Raw genomic sequence first — 24516 nt, 5'->3', positions numbered from 1 at the left:
GTGAGCATTACCTGTTAAAAATGTCATCATCTTCTCCTCCCCAGCCCCAGTAATTATTAGGAAATCCATTGATGGCAAGAAACTGCTGTTTACTGAGAGCAGAGACACCTCCAAAGTACTGAACGTAGGGCAGGCTGGGGAGGAAGCACACACACAGGCCGGGTTAGTACGCTCTGACTCAAGCGAGGACTGGAATACACCAACTTTTATCTCTCCCTTTGAGACAAGGTCTCTGTATCAATGGGAGGCCTACACCTCACTGTGTGGACCAGATTGACCTTGAACTCAAAGATCTGCCTACCTATCTCCCAAGTGCTGGGATTAAAGGCACCTGGCCACAGTGAATATTTTTGAAGCTTTTTTCTTAGTTACTAAGAGGAAATCTTTATTTAATTTGTTTTTCCCCCTCCCCTTTAGAAAGCTAGTTTATTTGCTAACTATCTTTCCAGCCCTGAACCAAATGGTACCTTTTGCTGTTTAATTTGCTTTTGTATCCGTGTTCAGATTCTCTTAGAGACACACATCTGTAGAAGTTTCCCCCTAAGAGTACAGTACTGTACCTACGCTTATATAGAAAACCAGTTGGTTCCAGGAAGGTTAAGCAGTTCTGCTACTGTGGCTCTGGAATCTGCTTCCTGTTACCTTGTTCCTGCAAAGACGCGCTCATTCAGGCCGCTCTGCCCATGGACACACTATGCTTCTTTGTTCTTCATGTCTACCAATCTCTCTCTCTTCCAAAGACCCTAACCATGGCAGCTACATCTCTGGAAACTGCCTCAAATTTTATCCTGACTTAGCAAGATGACGAGCCTACTTTTCCAGTACTTTTCCAAGTACTGAGTCATGGTACCTTTTGTCCTTCTATGCACTTTTATCTATCTTTTATAGGTAGATATAAATATAGATATAGATGTATTTACCCTTATATATGTGTGTGTGTGTTTTATAACACCGTCATGGTTAGGAAAGTTAGCCTCTGCCCCAAAGGCAAAGGTCTGCCCAAGGGCCCTCAAAGTCTTCAGTTTCCTGTTACACTAAGCACAGCTCCAAATGACATTTAGGTTTCTGCTGGACTCCAGAGAGACTGAGAACCATCCTGTCAACTAAGGAAAACGCCAGCCAAACCACCAGAAGACACATCTGAAGATGGTAGTGGTTCCTTTTCTTTCTGGGGAGGAAGTTGTGTGTGGACAACGGTCTCACTTTGTATCCCTGACCAGCTCAAACTCACAATTTTCCTGCCTTTCTTGGCCTCCCAAGTGCTAAGACTACAGTTACCTGCCACAGTGTTTGGAACTTGGACCCTACTCCCCATTATACACACCCCATCCATTATACACGCACCACACGCACACCCCATCCATTACACACACACCACACGCACACCCCATCCATTACACACACACACCACACATACACCCCACTATACATGCACCACACGCACACCCCATCCATTACACACACACCACACGCACACCCCATCCATTATACACACACCTACTCCCCATTATACACACCCTATCCATTACACACACACCACACGCACACCCCATCCATTATACACACACCTACTCCCCATTATACACACCCCATCCACTATACACACACCATACGCACACCCCATCCATTATACACGCACCACATGCACACCCCATCCATTTACACACACCACACGTACACCCCATCCATTACACACACACCCCATCCTGGTCTCACTCCCTAAGTCACCTGGGATAGCTTTGGACCCTCCCGACCTCAGTTTCCCAACTGTTACAATTACAGGGACAGACACTTTCATTGACTTGGAAGGACTATTTTTCAAAGGTCCCTGGGGTTCTGCTTGAATAAATCTAAAGCAATGAATTCAGATTAAGATGCTATCAGTAAAGGATCAGATCATCCATTTTTGGCACACCTCACACACCTTTCTTTGGCGGGGGGGCAAGTACAGAACTGGGATCTGAATCCAGGGCCTCAAGCACGCCAGGCAACTACTCTATCACCGAGCTATGGTTCCAGCTCCTATGCCTAGATCTTTAATGTCAGTTAAGCAAAGGTGGCTAGGCTAGCAACTGGTCTTTTTAATCAATGCTATTCTAAAAACAGATTCCTGTTTCACTGGAAGTACCTGCTATCTCGACTAAATTCAGTTTTGCTATCTGTTATTTTTCTTATATACCTGCTCTATTTACCAAACATCATAGGATGTTTGTAAGTCCCTGTTGGTGGTACAGTAACGAAATCAGTGGTTACTTGGGCCGCATCATCACACTTCAAGAGAGGAATAAGATGGTCAAAGAACAAACCCGTTAAAGGGAAGACACCCAGAAGGAGGAAGGACCCAAGTGGGTACAGATTAGTTCTAGAAGAACCTAAATGTGACCCTCTGTTTAGACCCCCGAACAGCTCTGACATGAGTCCCATGTTCTAGACGGTGCTATGGCTCATGCCCCCCATCAAGGGAAGTAGAAAGAGAGGATAGACTAACCGAGCCTGACAGAGAGCAATTGTATACCCACAAAGGCCATCTGCACAGGCCAAGTATACGCGGACCCAGCCTGAACCAAGTAGCTGCAGCACAGCTTCCTGGAGCTTCGGTTTACTTAACGAAGGAAAGATAATGCTTTTCAAATATGAGTAATTCGAAGATTTCCATGCTTAGTGCAAATAAGGATGTCAACTGTGAAACAAAAATGCAGCCATTTACTTACTTACATATTTTTTTTTTAAAGATAGAGTCTTAGCACAAAGCTCTGTCTGTCCTACAACTCGGTATGTAGCCAGGCTAGCCTTAAACTGTAGAGATCCACCTGCCTCTGGAGTGCTGGAATTAAAGGTGTGCACTTTTATCCATACGCATACTATTCCTGGCCTTTGGACTTTTCAGATTAAACAACTGACCGTAAGGCTATGTTCCACGTGTCAATAAGGTTTGGATCACACTGCTGCCCCTGGGGATAGGAATATCTGACCTTTTCACCAGCTCTTTGGCAGAAAACTTAGAGTCCCATGTTTGAGTGGAAGCCCATGTTCTTCTTGGAAACAAACCACACCTAAAACGTAGCACATTTGCGGCAGGCTCTTGCTGACTATGTCTTACCTAAACCCGAACTTGTCCATTGCAACAGAAATGTGCCTTGGCTGCGCAAAACACCGGTAGGCATTGTGGTCATCCATTGGAATGAGGTCCACATCACTAAACACAAAGCAGTTGTAGTCGTAGTCCTTCAGGGCCTCTTGAAAGCCAATATTGAGGAGCTTAGCTCGGTTGAACATGGTTTCTCCAGCCTGGTGCAGAAACAAGCAGTGGTTGGTGTCAGACCCACAAGACCTCTGAAGAGAACACTCACAAGGATCAGTGACTTGCCTGCTACACACGGTCATCAGTTAACCGGCGGGCCTCATTTTTCTGCCCTCACTGCACACGTCAGTCCTGAGTGTCAGCCCTCTGAGTCAACAACCCCACTCTGGAATCTGTCTGGGAGAAGGGCTTACAGGCATGTGACAACCTGTGACTAGCACTGTTCACTGTGAAGTGGGCATCGCTGCAGCAGACTGCGCCAGTTACATAAGCATCCCTGGGGAACTGGTCAAACAGGTATGTAGAATATGAGTCTGAGACCAGCCAGGGCTGAACAGAAAACTTCAGAGCAGCTTGGAATACAGTAAGACTCTGTTTTAAAGTGTGTGTGTGTGTGCGTGTTATTGTGTGTGTGTGTGTGTGTAACGCTAACGGAAAGGTGAAAAGGCATTTAAACATATGTCATATGTTATTTATATTACTACAAACAGACTCCAGGGGAAAAACACAGGAAACAGTGAAAATGAGGTGCCTGACTGTCATATTTTTGGACTTCTACATGAATGTCAGATCAGCACTAGGTACTGCAGGAATGTGGTGAAGCCCACTGGGTCTTCACCCTCATAATGTTAACAGTGAACAGCAGGAAGCCATTGGACATACGTTAGAGCTACAGACAAAGCGCCTGCTTCCGTCCAGCTAATGGGCTCATGTTGCCAAGTCTGATGACAGAGAAGATACTTCATATTTTAATGACTTACCTGTGTATTTCCAGAATTGTCCATGAAAATAAGCGTGATAAAGAACTTACACTTTTGTGTTTTATTCACCTAGTGCCCCACTGTCATAAAATAAAAACATAAGAGTTGCTGTCAAGCTTGATGAATGGATGGACGATGGACAGACAGACGGACGGATGGAGAGATGTGAAGGATGGATGGATGGATGGATGGATGGATGGATGGATAGATGGATGGATAGATGGATGGATAGATGTGATGGATGGATTGGACTGGATGGATGGACAGACTGATGGACAAGTTTCAATGTACAGAGGCAGATGGTGGCACTTTCTGTAAAGTTCCCACCAAAGCAGCTCCTTGAGGGTTCTCTTACAGCTCCTGGTCCAAGGTCAGCAGAGATGGCCCCAGCGTCAGCTTTGCTGCCCTCGACACTAAGCAACTCATAGGGCCCTTCCTGAACATGTGCTTTCCTTTTGACCTCGTAGCCGTGCCATGAGGCGCCGAAGCCCCACACTTTGGAATCCCTGCTTAGGCTCTTTTCCCTGGAACTCTTGGGATCAAGAGCCTGGGACCTCCACTTTGAGGACCACTGTCCCACAAGGGCCTGCAGTCCTCTCTCCCTGTGCCTGGATGAAAACTGGGAAGCTGGTACCACAGGCCATCAGGTAGATAACAGAAACAAACTACTCAGAGAAAGGCAGGTACCCGGAAGTCAGCAAACAATGAATAAATTAAGAAACCACTTAGCACACAAGAGCTCCTTTCTCCAGCCCTAACAAAGCCCTTCAACTAAGCACAGTGAAAGAAAGCTGTGCCCAAAGGAACACTGTGTTCTTTGGCTGCTCTACCGCAAAGACTTGATCAGAAATCCTGGGTTCAATTAATTTCATGTAAGACATGGGGCAAAAAAGTCCAAAGAGTAGAAATTGAATAGGAAAACTGAGAAGTTATGGGAATTCCTGTTACCATAACAACATATTGCTAGTGTACAAGGCATAGAGGAATTGTTTCTACCCTTGTGGTGTATGGCTTGACCATCTTGACATCCTTTTTTTTTTTCTTTTCCAACACAGAGTTTCTCTGTGTAACAGTCCTGGTTGTCCTGAAACTTGCTTTGTAGACCAGGCTCAGTTCTGCCCACCTCTGCCTCCCGAGTGCTAGGATTAAAGGCGTGTGCCACCACTGCCCAGTTTATCTTGACAATCTTTTAACAACCACTGTCCCAACCCTAATTACACTTAGGAGCACAAAGCCCCAGTGAGAGCTTTCCTAACAAGTGAAAGGGACACATTCCCAAAGCCTCTAACCCCTCTGTAAGGGACTCTCGGAGTACACTCCCACCACCTGGGGTGGGGGCTCCTGGTGGCCGTCTCCATCCCACAAGACCCACTGGCAATGACTGTCTGAGCTAATCGCGGCCTTGGGCTAGTAGAGTATACCTTGCAGGAGCTAAAACATTGGAACCATAGGCCATAAACAGTCGCAGCCTGGAGAAGTCCAGGAGACCTGCTTTTGGCTTAGGGCCGTGTAACAGACTCCCTGTAGCTCAGAAAGGACCTTGGCATCTGAACCACATTTAGAACTGGTCAGACAATTTTCCAAATAACCTGAACCACATTCTTCCTCCTAAGCCTCCTTCCCAACCAGTTACTTGTAAGAACAAGGAAGAGAGGAAGTAGATGGTACAACTGAGCAGGTGTGCTGTGGCCCACCAGGAACCTGAAACGGGAAGCTGGGCAGAATGTGTGTTTCTTCCTCTTCCTCCCTTGAGACTGCAGAAAAGTAAAGTATTTTCTAGGTTTCTTTGGGTGAAATGCTGACCTTTCTTGGTAAGAACAATAGCATGGCAAACCCAACTATCTTTTTTGGCGGTGGCGGGGGGAGGGAGGGTCGGGGTTCAAGACAGAGTTTCTCTGTGTGACAGTCCTGACTGTCCTGGAACTCACTCTGTAGACCAGGTTGGCCTCAGATCAGAGGTTCACCTGCCTCTGCTTCATGAATGCTGGGATTAAAGTTTGTCCATGCTACTGTGTGTCAGCTTCCAATCATCTTTTTCTAAAATGTACCCCTCCACCTCTCGAGAGATGGGAGGACCCCTCCCCCAAGCCTTCTTCTCACCCCTCCTCACACAAACCTCCTGCCACTTCACTCTCTCAAACTCATCCAGTACCTGATGCCAGGTCAGGCTGAATAACCCAGCTGAGACAAGACACACACTTTGCTCCATGTCCAGTGAAGTGAATGGGGAAATCGCACCTCTGGCCTCAGTTTCCCGCTTTGTTACATGGGAAGATACCAGATGAGTTGTAATAAATTAAATAGGTCATAAAAGGCCTTAGTACCCTACCTGGTGACAATTCAGCTACTACCACAATTATGGAAACAGTTTTTCATCCGTCTGGAACTATCAGAATGATTCTTGAGTCACGTGGCTGTTATTTTTAACACTCCTGGGACTGTCTTCTATAGAGTTTACTTATGACCTTTCTTGCCAGCTTCAATAGTCCCATCAGTTCCTGCTTCTCTGACAGACAGGGAATTGCTAAAAAGGATTAGGCTTAACTGAGCGAGCCTAGGCTCACGTGATGGAGACTCCAGCAGCAGAAGAAAGGGGTCCTTCAGAGACCAAGGTAAAGTGTGGGAACGCACAGGGGAAGACCGTGTGTGGAAGGGAAGCTTCACACCGAAGCAAGCGGCTCTCTAAAAACTGACTCTCTCTCTTTTTTTTTTTTGGTCTGTTTAGGGTATTTTGAGACAGGATCTTACTGTGTGAACCAGGCTGGCCTCAAAATCTCAAAATCACAGAGATTGAGTGTTGGGATTAAAGGCATGCACCACCACCATGACCAGCATGACCCAGTTTTTAAAAGTGAGCTTCTTCCCATACTTTACATCGGTAGACAAGATTATAGCTACCTTTTCCTAATTAGAGGGAGAAACAGGAAGAAAGAAGAGAGGCCAGAAATAGCTCAAATCTCTGAGTGACTGAGGCTGCAGATGAGAGCAGCGATTCTGAGTGTGGGGGTGGGGTGGGGGTGCAGAAAGGCACCAGATAGTAAGGATGTGAAGAACTAGGAACATTTTCAAAATTACAAGAATTCAAAACAGAGATGGAGGTGGGGCAGTCCATAGGCAGAGAGGAAGGTGGGCCCTTGCTGAGGTACTCAAAGGTTCTGGCTTCCCATCTAGGCCACAGGGAGCCTTACACTATGTTTTGCATATCAGGGGGGATTTGTGTCTCTATCCAAGTAAAGGCAGGGAGACCAGCCCATTAGAAAGCTGTTTTATGACCCACGCACAAGCCTAGGAAGTAATGGTAAGTTTTCAATTCATCCTCTGAGCTCTCAGAGGCTCCACTTCCTTCTCGTGCCCCTGTCCCTACATGTGTATACTTCTAAGAGCCTTTTGGGGGAGGAGGAGGACAGGATAGGTACCAGAGTCTAGTCTAGGCTCCAGGAAAATCTAGAGGGCAGCTAGGAAAGACAAGAGGAGAAGTCCCTTGATTGCAACAAAGGCCAGAGGAGCAGCCACAGAAAGCTATGGTTCACCTTGTCCATGTCCCAACAACCTCTCGAATATTTATTCTGCCCAATCGTTCTGCCTTCCAGGAATGCAGGCCCATGTGTACCATCAGCAGCTACATCCTGAGATCTAGATGGACTGGGGATAAGCCACACATGCCTCTTCTCTGGCACAAGACAGCTCAACAACAAAGTTGCTCCCCAGATTCTCTACAAATCCGAATATCTGTGACGGGAGAGATTTGGTTGTTGTGGCCCCATTACAAAGCCGCCCCCACCTCGACTGAGTGGGTTGTGAGAAGGTTAGGACTTGGGGCTGGGAAAGCTCTGACTGGGCATCCCTGAAGCCTCGGTGTGGATCTTAGAACTGCAGACAGACTAGAGGGGACTGTGGTGGGTAATAGCCATTCTTCTTTGAGCTCCTAGCAGGTGGGTTCTAGTTTTTATCCATAACATGGTGGTCTTGGGCTTAGACACAGTCCTCAACAAAACTTGAATCTGAGGCTTAAATGTTTCACCCAGTGAGTGAAATACACAGGCCTTCAGAAGGATGGCCCATACTATTTACGAGGCAGTTCTCGGTTAGCTGAAGCAGTCACTCAAAAGGATGGGGCACATCTGCTTTCCAAGTCACAGGTTGGGGGTGATGTATGCGGAGGTCAGCTTAGAACTGTAGTTTCTCCGAGGCCAGAGCCTTAGAAGGCTTGCCTCTTTCTGGGCCCAAGGCACAGAGACTTCCTGCAAAATACAGCCACAGGTGGTACTGAACACTTCCAGGATGTGTAAGACACAGGTTAAAATAAAGACTTCTCTTTCAAAAACCAGTTTGTCTATTTGTATCAGTATTAGTATTTCTGAACTATCCTATCCTATGTCTGAAAATCCAGCCTGGGGAAACAATCTTGAATTCAGAAGCCAAGACAGAGCAAACCTGACACTTGAGGATGTTTGCCACTGTTTATTAGGCTTCTAATAAAGGAAACAGTAATTACGGTAGAACTCAGGGATCAACAACTATGAAAGCACGGAAGCATGAATATGGAGACTATGAAACAGCGTGGGAAGATGTTAATGAAATGGACCCGAAGAGAAAGGCAAGATATAAACATTTATATACATACACTATTAGCTCTAGCAGCGTCTACTCTAAAGACAGCGAAGTCTCTCGGGCTCTGCACCATGAGCTGGCTTTCCACTGATCTCGATGTTTTCCCAGAAAGCCCACAGCAGTCCTGTGCTTGTCTGGGAGGCCCCACAGCTGGAGGACAGCCCAGTCACGGGCTTATTCATAGCTTCCCCTGGCCAGCAAGGCCCGGCACTGTGTCAGATGTGAGAACATTACCAGGGTGGCAGTGGTACTGGCGGTGGTGGCAGCGGTGGTGGCAGTAGTTAGGAAGAGCAGCAGTAGGTAAGTCGACTTTTCTTTCTTTGGAGGAGGCAGAGAGGACAGAAGAGAAGGTGGGTGAAGAGTAAGAAGCTGCCCACCCGCAAACAGGAGCTTCTCCTTCAGCTTGCTTTGCTAACAGGATTAACAAGTAAAGGCAAAAGTCCCCCGCTAGAAGGACAAAGGAAAAAGGAGGCATATGCAAAAAGGGATGGGTGACAGGCAAACCAGGCTGCACCAGGGAAAGGGACCTATCCAGATCACCCTTGTTCCGAGGCGAAGTTCAAATACTTGTCATTTCCCGTTTGTGGAACCAAGGGCGTGTAGAGACAAACTGGCGTTTCCCAGAACAATATCTGGGGCTACTCACTAGCAACTGAGGACCAGTAAGTGCTAAGATGCACTCCCCAGGAGAATACACAGACTTGGTCAGAGAGGGGACAGCAGAGCAGAGGGTGGCACTCAGACTGGGTGGCAGACACTCCCAACCTTCCCACACCACCTCTGTGCCAGCCAGCAAGCTGAGAGGTCCAAATGTCCCAAGGAAAGGTGGGTGAACCTGAGCCCTCCCACTACCTAAGTCCCATCCCCCTACAATCCACTGCCAGCTGGAGGAGGAAATACCAGACACAAGTGACAGGGGTGACACAGAGATGATCAAGGCAGAGCCAAACTATGGGGGCCACAGGCCGCCCTCATGCCTCACCACAACTGATCCTGACCTCTTGGAGGCCATAACTATGGGGGCCATAAATCACCCTCATGCCTCACCACAACAGATCCTGACCTCTTGGAGGAATTCTGTTGGCTGGACCACAGCCTATAACAAGTGCAGCAATGGTGCTTCTTGCTCACAGAGGGTACAAAAGTCTATCTCAAACTACAGCCACAAGCTGACAGACATGACATGTGATAGCCTAAAACAGTCCACAGAGGCAGGGGCTGGAGATGGCTCTGTGGTGTAGAATACACACCTGAGTTTCAGTCCCAGTATCCACATCAGGAGGCTGACAACTGGTCACAACTCAAACTCCAGTGGATCTGATGCCTCTTTTGGCCTCTGTGGGCATATGCACTAACACACACACACACACACACACACTTTTGACAAACCATCTTCAAAATAAAAAACGGAGACAGAACAAAGTCACATCACAGCCAGCCAAAGCACCATCTGCCGTCCTAGCCCAGGCAGGGCTCTTCTGCTTCCCCAAAGCCTGTGCAGTCAGGTCTGCCTGGAAACAAAACAAATGAGACAGGATCCCGGGGGCTCTGTGGCTATTACACATAAGTCGCTGCCCGTCTCACATGGGCAAGTGCCTGTGGTACGTTCTGGAAACAAACATGACAAGTAGGATATTCCTTAGCACCTCTGTCTAATCTCATGTCTGGCCATGACATGCTTACCTCTACAGCCTTCATAGCAGGGACAGATGAGAAGCCCTCACCAAAGAAAGTCAAGATGCAAAGGAACACAAGAGACTTTGCTTTTGATTTTGGTCTTGATATATGGTCCAGGCTTGCCTTAACACACTACGTAGTGGAGCTGATCTCGAACTTGTAATCCTCCTCTTTCTTACTACAATCACAGGTATGAATCATTGACCGCGTAAGGGTCAAAAATGAGTTTTATGACCATGAACAAACACAGGGATAAAGTATATTGTATCTTTCCCGAAAAGGAAGGTTACCCAAGGGATGTACTGTAGATAACCTATGTCCTAGTCAGCAATTCACAGGGACTTCAGGGAAAGGATCCTGTGGGAGGGGCAGTGCCAATTTTGCAAGGGACATGATCTAGCCAAGCTAGGAAAGGAGACTTTGCTTTCAGCAGTGATGGACCCAGCCAGAGAGCCAGGAACAGACACCCTGAGTGTGGGTATAAATAAATGGACAGGACGTAAGGGCAGATTCTCCATATTCCAAACCTTGCTGAGTCCGTACTGGACTGCGGAGGAGCTGCATGGTCAGAGACGTGGGGATGAGTCTGGCTGGGGACTGGGAATCCAAGGTCAAGATGAGGCACAAAAAATATGACTGTCTCTTGCATCAAGTAGATCAGGAACAGTGAAGAGGGAGAAGTCACCTCTACTCCAGGGGCTTCACAGAACTACTGAGGCAGAGGAATGAGGCAGAGGAGAAAAGCTTAAAACACATTCAGAAAAAGTCATGGTGGGGGCATGGACAGAGGCAGGGGCAGTGTAAGCAAAGGCACACGGAGGAGGGGACAGGCGCCTGTGTGAAGGGTGACGGATGGGGAAGAAGTGGTTGGAGGTAGGTCAGGACCAGTCTCCAGGTAGTATCCCAGCTAAGGTCTCAGACCACTCTGGCCCTGGCCTGCGGCAGTGGGGACATTGTTGAAGGGTTTAAAGAGGGTAAGTGATGTGGTCAGAACCAGAAAGGTTTTGAGTAGCTGAGTGAGGAGACGTGAAGTGTCAGAAGCAAAATGAATGAAACTGCAGAAACAATTCCTAGTTGCTGAGTCTGGGACAAAGGACGGTCACGGTTATGACCCAGTGTAATAGTGTGTATTTTTTATGACAGACAATCTTCAAAGCATCTGGCCTTTCTTCTTTCTTCTTTTTCATTTAAGGTTGGTGCTACCAGGTGGCAACACCTTCCTATTCCCTGGCTCTGTCCTTCCCTGACTATAAACTATGTGGGACAGAAAGCATCCTGTTTGCTATTTGATACCTTGACATTCATTTCCACATCAAGGTCCGCCCCAGTGCTGGCCTTAGCTGGATATCTGTCTCAGAGCGGGACATGGCACTACGTAGGGTGTGCAGGATCTCTAACAGGATCCACACATGCTACGGCAGGAGGAGAAACAGAAACCCAAAGGACAAAAGCCAGACTTGCTCCCCTCTAACAGCTGGGAAGCCCCTCCCACAACTCTCCAGCACACTTACTTTGAGCTTTAAGTTTCACAGTGGTTGGGGAGCCTACATTGAACAAGGTCAACAGCTTCCTACAGACAGAAGTATAAACTGTAAAAACTTGTAGGAGTTCATTTCTGTGTGGGGGACCTCTCTGAAGAAGTTGATAAGACATGGTCCCTGAGACTTCTGGGCCTGTCGTCTGACTAACGCCAGTATCTACTATCTTCTGACCATACAGAGGTCCCAACGGGTGGTAGGCAAGACCCTGATATTGGTACTGTGTTGGGATAAAGCAGGAGGCAGGAAGAACAATAAAGAACTTATCAGCAAAGTACCAGGCAGAGGCAAGAGGCAGGAAGAATGGGGAGAGGGCAAAGACGGAATCGAGGTAATTAGCTGTTATTAAACAGCTAATATTTACTAAGGGCTTGCCACACAACAGGTGCTTCGAGGCCCAGTGAGGAAATACTAACTTCCTTTCCTCTCTTGGAGGGAACCAGGTTGGCAAGGTTTACGTGGTCGGCCCATGATCACTGACTGGGAAATGGCTCTCCAGCATGGGGCTTGCCCCCAGTCCTGGATACCAGGCTTTGAGAAACATCCCAGGAAGAGGCTAAATGGCTTCAAAAAGAGCTCCCGTGACCCAGTAGAAGGACATTAAACTTGGAGTCTGGGTTGGGGTATAGCTGTAGCCCACTCTTATTTGTGACCAGTATGTATCTCTGCTGTTATTCACCCTCTCTGAGTCTCTTTGCTGTGACACTGAGCAGAAAACTCGCTCCCTGACCTCTAGGGTCTAGGCAAGTCCTAGCAGACAGTGACGGGCCGCTCTGCTGGAGCTCAAAGATAGGCACTTGAATGCTCAGCAGGCATTCTACCACTGAGCTACACCAACTCCTAAAAAAGATTCTTTTTCTTCTCTCTCTCTCTCTCTCTCTCTCTCTCTCTCTCTCTTTCTTTCTTTCTTTCTTTCTTAATTTTTCAAGACAGGATTTCTCTGTGTAGCTTTGGAGCCTATCCTGGAACTTGCTCTGTAGACCAGGTTAGCTTCAGACTCTCAGAGATCTGTCCGCCTCTGCCTCCCAAGTGCTGGGATTTAAAGGCTTGCACCACTACTGCCCAGCAAAAGATTCTTTTGCTGATACTAAGGTACAAGTGGGAATAAGAGAAAGGAGTTCGTAGTATATCCTAGGGAGAGTAACAGAAAAAAGAGAGGGGCTGACTTGGGGTTGTTTTCTCCAAAGTGTGACTCACAGAACACTCATCACTGGAGACATTCTTGGAAAACAGCTCTCTGTCTAGACTAGCTCAGGAAACGCTTCCGGAGGTCACAGTGTACCAAGGCATGGGAAGGCTCTTTAACAATGAGATCTGCCTTCTCACATATTTAGAAACTCCTGTACTATATTATCAGGGCACAGCTTTCTTCTTCCTCTAAATTTCCAAAGCATTAGACAATCATCATGCAATCACTTTTTTTTTTTTTTTTTGCCTTTCGAGACAAGGTTTCTTTGTGTAGCCCTGACTGTCCTGGAACTCACCGATCTGCCTGCCTCTGCCTCCTGAGTGCTGGAATTAAAAGCGTGCACCACCATGGCCCAGCTCATAACTATTTTTAATTGTTAATGAGCTGTCTAAAGTGGGCTGGAAGCTTCAGGATGTTGCAATGTCATACTTCTCTAGAACATCCCTGAGTGAGCACCAGGCCACAGGAGCCCTCAGCCAGATAGGCAAACACTATCCCAGCTTCCTTGAAGAAATGCAAAGTCCCTTGACTTTGATGGAAGCAGAAAACAGTTAGCAATCTTACTACCTCAAGCAGGCCCAAAGCTGAGCTTGAAACCGAGGGGGCAAACTGTCTTTTCAAAGACATTTCAATGAAATCTGGCACACAGATAAGTCAGACCTGTCAATACACCTAGGAGATTACAATATAAACATGAATTTAAGTATGGGGGATAAAGTTGAAATACCAAAGTTAAATTCGTGGAACAAGTAGTAATTCTCATTAAGTGTATTGAAATAAGCAAAGTTTGTTTGCTTGTTTATTTATTTATTTATAAAAGTTCTTGGTGCATGCCTCTAATCCCAGCCCTCGGGAGGCAGAAGTAGGCAGATATCTGTGAGTTTGAGGCCACCCTGGTCTACAGAGTGAGTTTCAGGACAATCAGGGTTCCATAGTGAGATCCTGTCTCAAAAGAACCTTATAAAAGGTTCTTTGATCTATCCGAGTCTCCAGATTCTGGTGACAGAGGCTGGAAAGTCTTCAGCATTCGTGTCCTAGGCAGATGGCATCCTGACACACACGATCTGAAGTGCAGTGCCAAGCTCAGCCTAACCTACACCACTCTCTGAGGCTCTGGAATAGGACCTTTCCAGACTTCTCACTCACGGCCGGCTTGTATGGAGACACATTCAACCTCAACTTGGTATAGGTCTCTTACTGTCTGGCTTGATCGATTTCAAAGTTGTTCAAAAGTCTGACACAAAATGGATATTGTGTTTGTAATATTTTTGTAAAGTAGGAAGAAAAATATACAGTTACCTTAAAATGATAATCAGTACTTTGTGATAATTGGAGATGCCTCTTGCTTTTTTCTCAATCACGGCCTTCCCAGTTGGCTTGGCTAGCAGAGCTACTATCAATAAGCAAGCATACCGTTTGGCACTTAGCTCACTGCGTGTTTAATTAAGGGCAGAAGCAGTGGCAGGGTTGGCATTTCACTGTAAAATGCCAGATTGTCAATGAAATCACTCCCTTCCTTTAGTACTAACTGCGCGGGCGTTTGTGTACCCGAGTTCCACCTCCCTCGCCCCATCTTCCCAAGCCTCACCTGGTTGATAACGTAGATGCCATAGTCCAGTTGCTGGCGCTGTAGGATTGGGTGCAAATAATACAGCCAATATTTGAGGTGCTCCTGCCGGTTGCGGAATGGGATAATGATGGCCACCTTGTGAGGAGAAACACAGTCCTTGGGGGAGAAACGACCGCCCATCTTTATCTCTGGGTTCTTCTTGGCCAAAAGCTCCAGATCCACAGGAATATTAAACTCGATCACCATGGGGCCAACTGGAGAGGCGGAAGGAAGATGTTAGCCAGCTGCGGGGCCCACCATGCCACAGACTGCATCAGCAGATCAGACCACAGCTACAGATACAGCTCCTCCCGGAGGAGGGAGGACACGGGGTGCGGCAGAAAGCGTGTCCCTGCCCAGTGCTGGTGTGACTGATCACCTCAGAAGCCCCTTGTTCCAGGAACTCCCAGTGCTGGCAAACCCAGACAGTCAGTTACCTCTGGAACACTCCCTGCCCAAGATTCCCTCTCCCACTTGGGTGGCACTGTGAAAAAAATGGAATCAATTTCTGCTCACACAACTTGACTGTTGTAGTACAGTCTGGTGAGCAGAGATGCAAAAGCCTTTTCTCAGAAATCCTGAGCTTGAGACCCAGCTCTGCCATCTGTATGGCTTTAGACAAAGGACTAACACAGTTCTTTCTAAACTTAATCTAAGCAGGGTATGGTGGCACCCTTTAGTCCCAGCACTCAGGGAGGCAGAGGCAGGCTGATCTCTGAGTTTGAGGTCAACCTGGTCTATAAAGCAAGTTCCAGGACAGTTAGGGTAGTTACACAGAGAAACTCTGTCTCTGGAAAACAAAACAAAAGAAAAATCTAACTGGAGAAACCAAAATTCTAACTAGAGGAAAGAAAGGAGGGGTGTGGTGTGTGGGACTCACACTGCAGATAGTGAGGAGCCGAAGGGTCAATGGAGAAGGAAGGAGGCAATGTGACCCCAGAGGAGAGGAGGGGAAACAAAGGGAACAGCTGGAAAGATCACTAAGAAAAAGAAAGAAAGACAATAATAGTAACAACAACAACAACAAAAAGCCCTCCCAGCTGTCATGGCATAACACCTTTAATCCCAGCACTTGGAGGCAGAGGCAGGAAGATCTATCTCTGTGAGCTCAAGGCCAACCTGATCAACAGGGTGAGTTCCAGGACTGCCAGAGCTGTTAAGGCAAAGTCAGTATGCCTCCAGAATTTCTGTCCTGTGGTTAGAGACCAGTAAGAAATGGCCAGTAAGAAAGTGCTTGGCTCAGAGGACTAAGGAAAGGCAGACAGTAGATTCTGACATGGTGGCCAGGAACAGAGGGAAGAAAGGAGCCTGTGCACAAAGTGGTCCAGGCACACACAGGATCCAAGTCTGCAAGCCCGGGCTCATAGTGCTTCACGATCCTCGGAGATCCTCGAAATAGGTTCCAGAAACATGAGCCCCAGCAAGATGCTCAGTGGAGAATTATGCCCAGAACAAGCCAGGGTGGGAGTCACACAAACTAAATCCTGCTTCTGGAAAGCACCCAAAGGCACTGAAAAACCCGTGCTGTCAAGAAACCCCTTGCAGCTTGCTAGCTTACCATTTCCTAAACCTATATCATTACTGAACTAATGTCGTCATTTGGGGAACTGTTACTGTGCCATGGCCAGCTTCACATGTGAAACAGACCAGGCACTAGAACACAGGAGGAACCCCTGTGGGAGGGACACTGAAAGATCAGAGTCTCCTGAAATACATGAGTGAGAACCAGTACTCCTGCCCACCGCTGTGCAGGCCCCAATCTGTCCTGCTTATAAAAACAATGTCACTCACATGCTCTGAGAACAGCTGCCTCCTAAAATCTTCTAGCAAAGGAAGCTGTGAGCCTGCTCCCCTGCCTGGTAAGTGTTTCTGGACAGCTGTCACCTCCTCTCCCTTTCCTGGGAACTTCCTCAATCTTCTCTCTGTGTCCTTCATTATAAGACCTGTTCCCATTCATTTCTTTTCTTCTGAGATGAAGCTCTGATTATATCACCTTCGTGGTGAAAGCTGTGTGGCCTTGAATCAAAGCGAGGCCAGACACTTCGGCTGGGCAACAAGGCCTACCACTCGCCTGCCTTCCTCATCTTGGTGCCTATTTCCTCAGCCTGGCCTGCTCACCCTGAACCACCCGACTTCTGCATCAACAGGCAGCCCTCAGCAGAACTCCATCCCTTGGCCTCTTGATGACCGCAGAGCTTAGTCAAGGAGAGCCTCAAACTCAAAAGAGCTGTGCCTCGAATCTGGGCTAGGACCTCCCTTTTGGAGGCCAGGGGTCTTGCAGAACCAGTTCTGAACAATATTGCTACTGTCCCTGTTCTGACCTCCCTAGGTGAGCAGGCACTCTGCTCCAGAACTATGGTACAATGTACCTCAGTCCTATCAATAGAATTTCCTGGGGTAACTGGCACCAACACACAACCTTAGTCCACCTCAGCTGACCTTGGGAGGGACAGAAGTGGATAATTAACAAAAAGCCCAAGAGATTTTGGTTTTAAATGTATCAGCGTGCTATGGACATGTGTTCCTATGGGTGTGTACAGGTATGTGCGTGTCTGGAGGCCAGAAGTCAACATTATTTTTTTCCCTTAATTGCTTTCCACCTTAGTTTCTGAGACAGGGTCTCTCACTGAGGTTGAGCTCTAGGGGTGGGCATGTCTCCATTCTTGTTCTCTGCCCCAGCACTGGGACTACAGGTATATGCTCCAAACCTAAGTTCTGGGGAAACCAACCTGGGCCTCATGCTTTTACAGTGGGCCCTTTACGACTGAGCCATCTCCCCAGACCCCGGATAATTCTCACCAGGCAAACTGGACAACAGAGCTTGACAACCCATTTTCACACATGACACTTTCTAGCAATGAAGGTTCTTAGGGATCCCCACCCCTTCCCACGAGACCTACTAAGTTTAGAGGCTCAATTCTCCAATCCTAAGACAAGAACTCTCTCTGGGAGACCCCAAGGTACAGTGAATTCATGACCCATCACTGGCTTCTTCCTTCGGGGACCCCACAGCATCTGTTCCCTACAATGTCCATTGGTTCTAGAGATACTGAAAACAAAACCTTATTTACAAGAACCCAAGAGGCAGCGGAGTTACCTTCCTCCGCCTTGCTTATGCGTTCTGAAGCCAACCCAGAAGACAGGAGTTCACGAGAGGTCTGCCAAGCTTCCCCAAGGATACACCTGCAGGGGAAGTGCCCTGTGTTGTCCCCGCAGAAAGATGCTGAGGTAAAGAGCCCTGAATAAGAGAGGGGACCCCGGGATCCCCAGTGCAGCTGCCTCAGTGACTTATTGGACGATCCTTGGACGATTCCCCATGCTCTCAGGGTGCCTAGTTTCCCGTCCATACACTGGATGAGCTCTGAGGTCTCACAGATACCCGACAAGCTGGAGTGCTGGTTAAAACTAGGAAGAACAGACCCCACACTGGAATCTTCTGGAAACCCTATTCTCACCTTCCTTGCTCCCTGAATGGCATCAATGGCCAAGCAGAAAGGAAGCTATGGATGCCCTGAATGGGATATGACTAAGAAGGAATACTTAATTACCAAGCGCCGTGCCCTCTCACGTCCCCCTGCTTACCACCCATGCCTTCTCAGCCTCTTTCCTTGGTAACAATCTCTCTCCCTTTCATTTGGGTCTGTTTTAAATAATGCCCACTCCCCAAATTCTGTCCCCATGCCCTGTCTTTCTGCTGGCTACCCAGGTGCCACAGACACCTTAACTAACCTACCCCATGTGCACGCTATCCTTCAGTACCTACCCTTTGACTTGGTTGTCCTCCAGGGTTCCCTTGGCAACAACACTGCTGCCTATCCAGTCGAGGAGCTGACATGGGCAGTCTATCTTCCATTCCCTCCTCTTCCTACCCAACTCCAATACTCTGTCCCTGTTTTTGCCGGCCTCTGTTGCATGCACACGCACACACGCATGCACGCACAAAGGTATGAAAAGCATGCTGACCAAGTCCCTGGGAGCCTACCAAGAATGAAACCAGCCTTTTATCCCGGAATGTTTACATTACACAAACTCTCCTTGGGTTAAGACAAGAACATTTTTCTTTGTGTCAGCCAGTGCTTTCTGGGCACCAACTGAGTGCCAGTTTGTATGACAGCCCAAGGAGGCTAAGTTGAGGAACGAGAAGAAAGAGGCCAGACAAGAATGTTCCCACCTCCTAGAAGCACCCTGCTGGGTATATACTAAATATAAAGGAAACCTGCCCTCGTTTCCAGCTGCCCAAGGAATGCGCTCTTCCAGGGGCTCCACACAGAGTTCGGCCACTGATAGCCTTTTCCACTCTCACAGCCCACGCCTTCAATACATGGAGAATACCTCACCCCCACGCTCCTCTCCACATGGCAACTCTTCCCCGACTCCCACCTCTGACCCCCACATTCTGGGAATCCTGCAGCTCCCGCCTCTAGGGTGAAGAGCACACAGCAGCAGCAGGCCCAGAGGCGAACGCCTTCTTGGGTCCCATGTCAGCCAGGAAGCTGCAGAGCTTCTGTCATACAGAGGGGCTAGCCTCCACTGCACACCCAGCTCCACCTCAATACGAAAATCCAAGGAGCTGGACTCCAGGCAGGTGAGGACTGGCACCATTTACAGACATGCGCCTCTGCTACCAGTTCTCGGAGCCACTGCCTATAGACACAGTAAGTGTACAAGGGGCAGCAAAAGCCTGAGAACTTCGTGACAATGCTCAGGCTGGGCCAAGGCACCCTGGCTGTGTGGCGCATGGCGTCTGCTTCCACAAGCCCTCAGCCCCGCTGGGCTGGCTTGTGTGTTTTCTTGGCTCTGAAAGCTGGAAAGCAGGGTTACATAAGCAGATGAGACGTGAGCTGTCCTCGGCTCCCCAGGCCCAAGCACTGCCACGTGGGCCTCGCGGCTGGGAGTCCAGGTCACGGCCTTTTGTGTAAGTCACTCAATAACTTCAATGTGTGAGTTCGACTCTGCAAATTCCGCTGCTTCCTTAAAAGACACAGCAAATCCAGACACACATGTGCCCCTGTGCCAAAAGCAGGGCTAAACTGGGCTTGGTGGTGCACATCTTTAATTCCAGCACTGGGGAGGCAGAGGCAGGTAGATCTCTGAGTTTAAGGCCAGTCTGATCTACAGAGCAAATTCCAGGACTACCAGGGCTACACAAAAAAAAAGACTCTTGTCTCAAAAAACCAAAAAGTGAAAAGGAAAAGAAAAAGCAGGGCTAATCTAAGCTAACCTCAACACCGGCCCACTTTCATATTGGCTAGGCCACCGGATCAATCCTCCAGCCTCAGTAAACAGGTTAGAACCTTCAGGTCACTGATTTCCAACCCGACAGGCCAGTGAGTGGTTTAGGACATAATCCCCACCTGAAGCTAGGCGGTAACAACAGTAACTGCTGAAATCAGCAGGGCAGTGATTTTAATTTTAGCTCTCGGGGAGGCATAGGCTGGCAGATCTCTGAGTTCAAGGCCAGCCTGGTGTACACAGTGAGTTCTAGAACAGCCAGGACTACACAGAGAAACCCTGTCTTGAAAAAACCAGAAGAAAGAAAAGAAATGCTGAACTCATGTCCATCAAGCTAATAATCCACTGGAGGCACAGTCTCTCGTCCAGGACTGAGGGTCTTAGTCTATTCAAAGGTCTTTTTTCTTAGGAAAATAAGAAATCATGGTGGCTTTTGATACTGGATTGATTTTTTTTTTAATTTTATGTTTTAAAAAATGTCCTCCCAGATCTTTGAGTGCCAGGCCTCTAAATTCCTTGCAAAAAATGTTCTAAGCAAGAAATCCCACCATTTGGGGAGTGTTCAGTAGACAGGGCCTAGGAGGCTGGTACTCTAGGAGCTGTGGTTTTGGATCTGTGTTTGGGGCCAAGTCCCAGATCTCACCATCCAGTCCCTCTTCTGACCTCCCTACTAACGTGCTGGCCCAGACAGGTGTGCGTGTGTGGGAGCCTCTCCTCTCGGTGCCCCTGGATTCCAAAGGGCAGGAGTGCACCAGAAGCAGCCAGGCAGTGCAACAGGATGTCTGGGCTTGGGAGAGACACATTATTAAACCAGGGCTGATGACACAAGCCAATAATCTTACCACCTGGGAAGCAAAGCTTGGTCAGAGGATCAAGACCAGCCTGGGCTATGTGAGATTCTATCTCAAAAACCAAAAAACAAGACTCAGGTGGTTTTTAGTCTAGAAGTGAGAGCTGACCCCAAACCTTCCCTTCAGCCTCTGGAGGAGGACACACCCTCTAGATCCCTCCACGGACTGACTAACAGATATGACTAAACCTAGTCACCTCTCCCCACCCCCCATGCCGGACCAGGAGGTCTGTTCTATTTTCATCCTCTTATCTGAAATAGTCACAACATCACACTCACTCAGACCTGCACCCCACTAGCAGTTACCATGCGCCAGGGGTCCCAGAAGGTGCCTTAAGAAGCGGCTGCCGCTTTCAGTGTGGCAGTTGGGGAGAGCCCAAGACAAAACATGAGGAGACCCAGCAAAGCAGGTCATGGTGGGGCATGTGACAGTGGTCACCTGATACCCAAGGAGGGAAATGACATCAGGGCCAGGGCAGAGAGTCAAGGAAAGCTTTGCAGCACAGCTCCGCTGGGCCCCTTGGTGCCTCTGGGTGGGGAGGGGGGGTTGATCACACAGATTGTATCCACTTGTCAGTGAGTCCCTCTGCTTCTGAAACACAGCACACACTAAAACACACACGCACACCTTCTGCTGTAGAATATTAGCTTAAGATGTATTACGTTCATCTGTGCTGGGGAGTATTTGTTTAATGGGGCAAAACTGCGTTGCTTTCTTTTCCGCTGCCTTTGTTTAACCCTGTAAGGCTCTGTTACTTTGTTTGTCTACAATGACCTGATTGGTCTAAAAAGAGCTGAACAGCCAATAACTAGGGAGGAGGGAGAAAGAGGTGGGGCAGGCGGGCAGAGAGAATAAACAGGAGGAGAAATCTAGGGAAGTGAGGAGCAAGGAAAGGAGGAGAGGGGGACTCCAGGGAAAGCTACCCAGCCAACCACAGAGTAAGGAGAGAAAGATATATAGAATAAAGGAAAGAAAAAAGCCCAGAGGCAAAACGTCGTGAAAGAGAAATAGGATAATTTAAATTAGAAAAACTGGCTAGAAACAAGCCAAGCTAAAGCTGGCATTCATACGGAAGAATAAGTCTCCATGTATTTATTTGGGAGCTGGATGGCAGGCCCCCAGGAGTAAAAACCAACAACTATACAACCTTCCCCAACTGGCCCTGCACTCTCCTCCTTGCTGCTCTGCCCCTGACACAAGCAACAACGCATTTCAGTGAAGGCATGATAGATAGGACAGGGGTAAAGACACCAGACTGGACTCGCAATTCCCACGGGAAGGAAGCGTTTCTCCCTGAGCTTTCAAATCAAATAGCTCAGGGAGTAAGGTACTTACTACCATGCCGAACAGCCAGAATCTGCCTCAGGACCGACATGGTGGAAGGAGAGATCGGGCTCCTCAGAGCTGTCCTCTGACCTTTACACCTGTGCTGTGGCACCCACACACACATACACAAGCACACACACCATATACACTTATAAACACGCTAAAATTATTTTCTAGAACTGGGTTAGCAAGATAGCTCAGTGGATGAAGGCACCTGCTGCCAAGCCCGAGGACTGAGTTTGAACCCTGGGATCCAAAGGGTGGATGGAGAGAACTGTCTCAAGTTGTGACTTCTACAAGCATACACGGCATATGCCCCCCAACAAACACGAAATAAATAAAATGTTATTTTAACTAAGAAAAACCACTTAACTCTCGAAGATTTCCAAGTCACTATAAATAGTTTATCTTTTTTTTTTTCTTTTAAAGACAGAATCCCACTCTGAAGTCCTGACTGACTTGGAACTCCCAGAGATCCACCTGCCTCTGCCTCCCGAGTACTGGGATTAATGGCATATGTCTCCACCGCCTGGCCATAATTTACTTCTAACATCAAATGTTTGTGTCATTTATTGTACATTTGGGACATGTCTCCAAGAAAAGGTGATTCCAGCCTTTAGTTCCATCTCCAAAGAAAACATCTTCCAATAAAAAGACATCAAATGTGGGCTGGCAAGACGGCCCAGCAGATCAAAGGTAAAGGTGTTTGCTGTCTGATGAACTGGGGTCAGTCTCCAGAACCCACTGCCTTCCACAGCGTGGCCACATGTGCCATGGCGCACACCCTCAAGCACACACATACATTGTGGTGGTTTGAATGTAATTGGTCCCCATAATCTCATAGGGAGTGGCACTATTAGGAGGTGTGGCTTTGTTGGAGTGGGTATCGCCTTGTTGGAGGAAGTATGTCACTGTGGGGGTGGGCTTTGAGGTTTCCTATGCTCAGTTCTCAGTCAACTCTCTGTTGCCTGCAAGATGAAGGACTCTCAGCTACTCCAGCACTACGTCTGTCTGCACGCCACCATGCTCCCCGCCATGATGATAATGGACTGAACCTCTAAAACTGTAAGCAAGTGCCCCCCAATTAAATGTTCCCCTTATAAGAGTCGCCATGATCATGGTATCTTCAGAGCAATAAAAACCCTAACACATACAGTAAATAAATATTTTTTTTTCACAACAGGGTTTCTCTGTGTAAAAGCTCTGTCTTGGAACTCACTTTGTAGACCAGGCTGGCCTGGAACTCACTGAGATCCATCTGCCTCTGCCTCCCGAGCACTAGGATTAAGGATGCGTGCCACCATGCCCGGCAAATACATTTTTTTTAAAGATTCAAATCAAAGAATTTTTGTTCTACTTTGAGACAGATTTTCATATAGCCCAAGCAGCTCAAACTCACTATCTAGGTGAGGATGGCCTTGAACGGCTACAACCTCACCCTTATGTGCTGGGATTACAGGTTGTGCACAACTGTGCCTGGTTTCAAATCTGGGACTTGGCTATCAGAATAAGATAAATTTTAAAAAGAGAGGAAGAAGAATCCCATCTTTTCCTACTGTGGACACAACATCTTGGGCACAACCTGTACAAACTTGCACAGAACGCAAATTCCACACCCATTTTCTTTCCGCCAACTCATCACCATTTTCGACAGGAAACAGAACATCTGTTGTACAGGAACTCTATGCTAAGAGACAAGGAACACAAAGAATTTGCTCAAGGCAAAGCCAGAAGGTCAAGCAGCAAGTTGAATCACAGTGGGGCTAGTTGCTCCTTTGTCCATATCTCTGCTCAGGGCCACCTTGTCACATGCCCACACTGCCCTACTGTGTAACCGTTGATGTGCAGAAGGTAGCCTCACCTACGGTGAGCCCTCTACTGCATGGAACCGTCATTTCTCACACAGTGACACAAGGCTGTCTACATCACTAAAGACCTCCCTAAGCGTCAAAGACCAAGCACTGTGGTTGGCTGTCACAGTGCTGGTGAGGCTGCCACCTGTCCCACTCCAGCTGTGCAGTGAAGGGACAATCTTGTTGTATAGCATGCTTGTGCCCACACACATGCTGAGTTGCAGCTCTGGTTTTCTAATTTTATTTTATTTTTAAAAGTGTCTGTGTATGAGTGTTTTATCTCCATGTATGTGATGTCTGTGCCCTCGGAGATAAAAACAGAACATCGCATCGCCTGAAACTGGAGTTAGAGACACTTAGGAGTCTCCATGTGGATTCTGGGAATTGAACCCAGAGGACCTCTGGGAGAGCAGCAGTTAATCTCAGCCACTGAGCCATCTCTCCAGCCCCAGGAAACAGCAGTCTCCCCTCCTGCATCTTAATATGAGTACTAGGGTTGTTATCTATTTTGTGTAAGGCCCTGGGATGGAGGAAGATAAAAGTAATAAAAAAAAATAGATCGCTGGGT

The 24516-nt window shown here is 47.8% G+C and overlaps 1 protein-coding gene across 1 annotated transcript in view; it reads right to left on the bottom strand.

Annotated features, from left to right (window-relative positions):
* B4galt1 (beta-1,4-galactosyltransferase 1) overlaps positions 1-24516 on the bottom strand; it is a 45115-nt gene that overhangs the window by 5159 nt on the left and 15440 nt on the right. The window contains exons 2-4 of the mRNA XM_075967500.1: positions 14666-14901; positions 3101-3288; positions 12-134 (exon numbers count right to left, since the gene is read on the bottom strand). Coding sequence (XP_075823615.1) covers positions 12-134; positions 3101-3288; positions 14666-14901 — 547 coding nt within the window. The remainder of the gene's footprint in view (positions 1-11; positions 135-3100; positions 3289-14665; positions 14902-24516) is intronic.

Source organism: Microtus pennsylvanicus, chromosome 3 (genome assembly GCF_037038515.1).
Source record: "Microtus pennsylvanicus isolate mMicPen1 chromosome 3, mMicPen1.hap1, whole genome shotgun sequence".
Classification (NCBI taxonomy): Eukaryota; Metazoa; Chordata; class Mammalia; order Rodentia; family Cricetidae; genus Microtus; species Microtus pennsylvanicus.
This window is presented reverse-complemented; position numbering and strand designations above follow the sequence as displayed.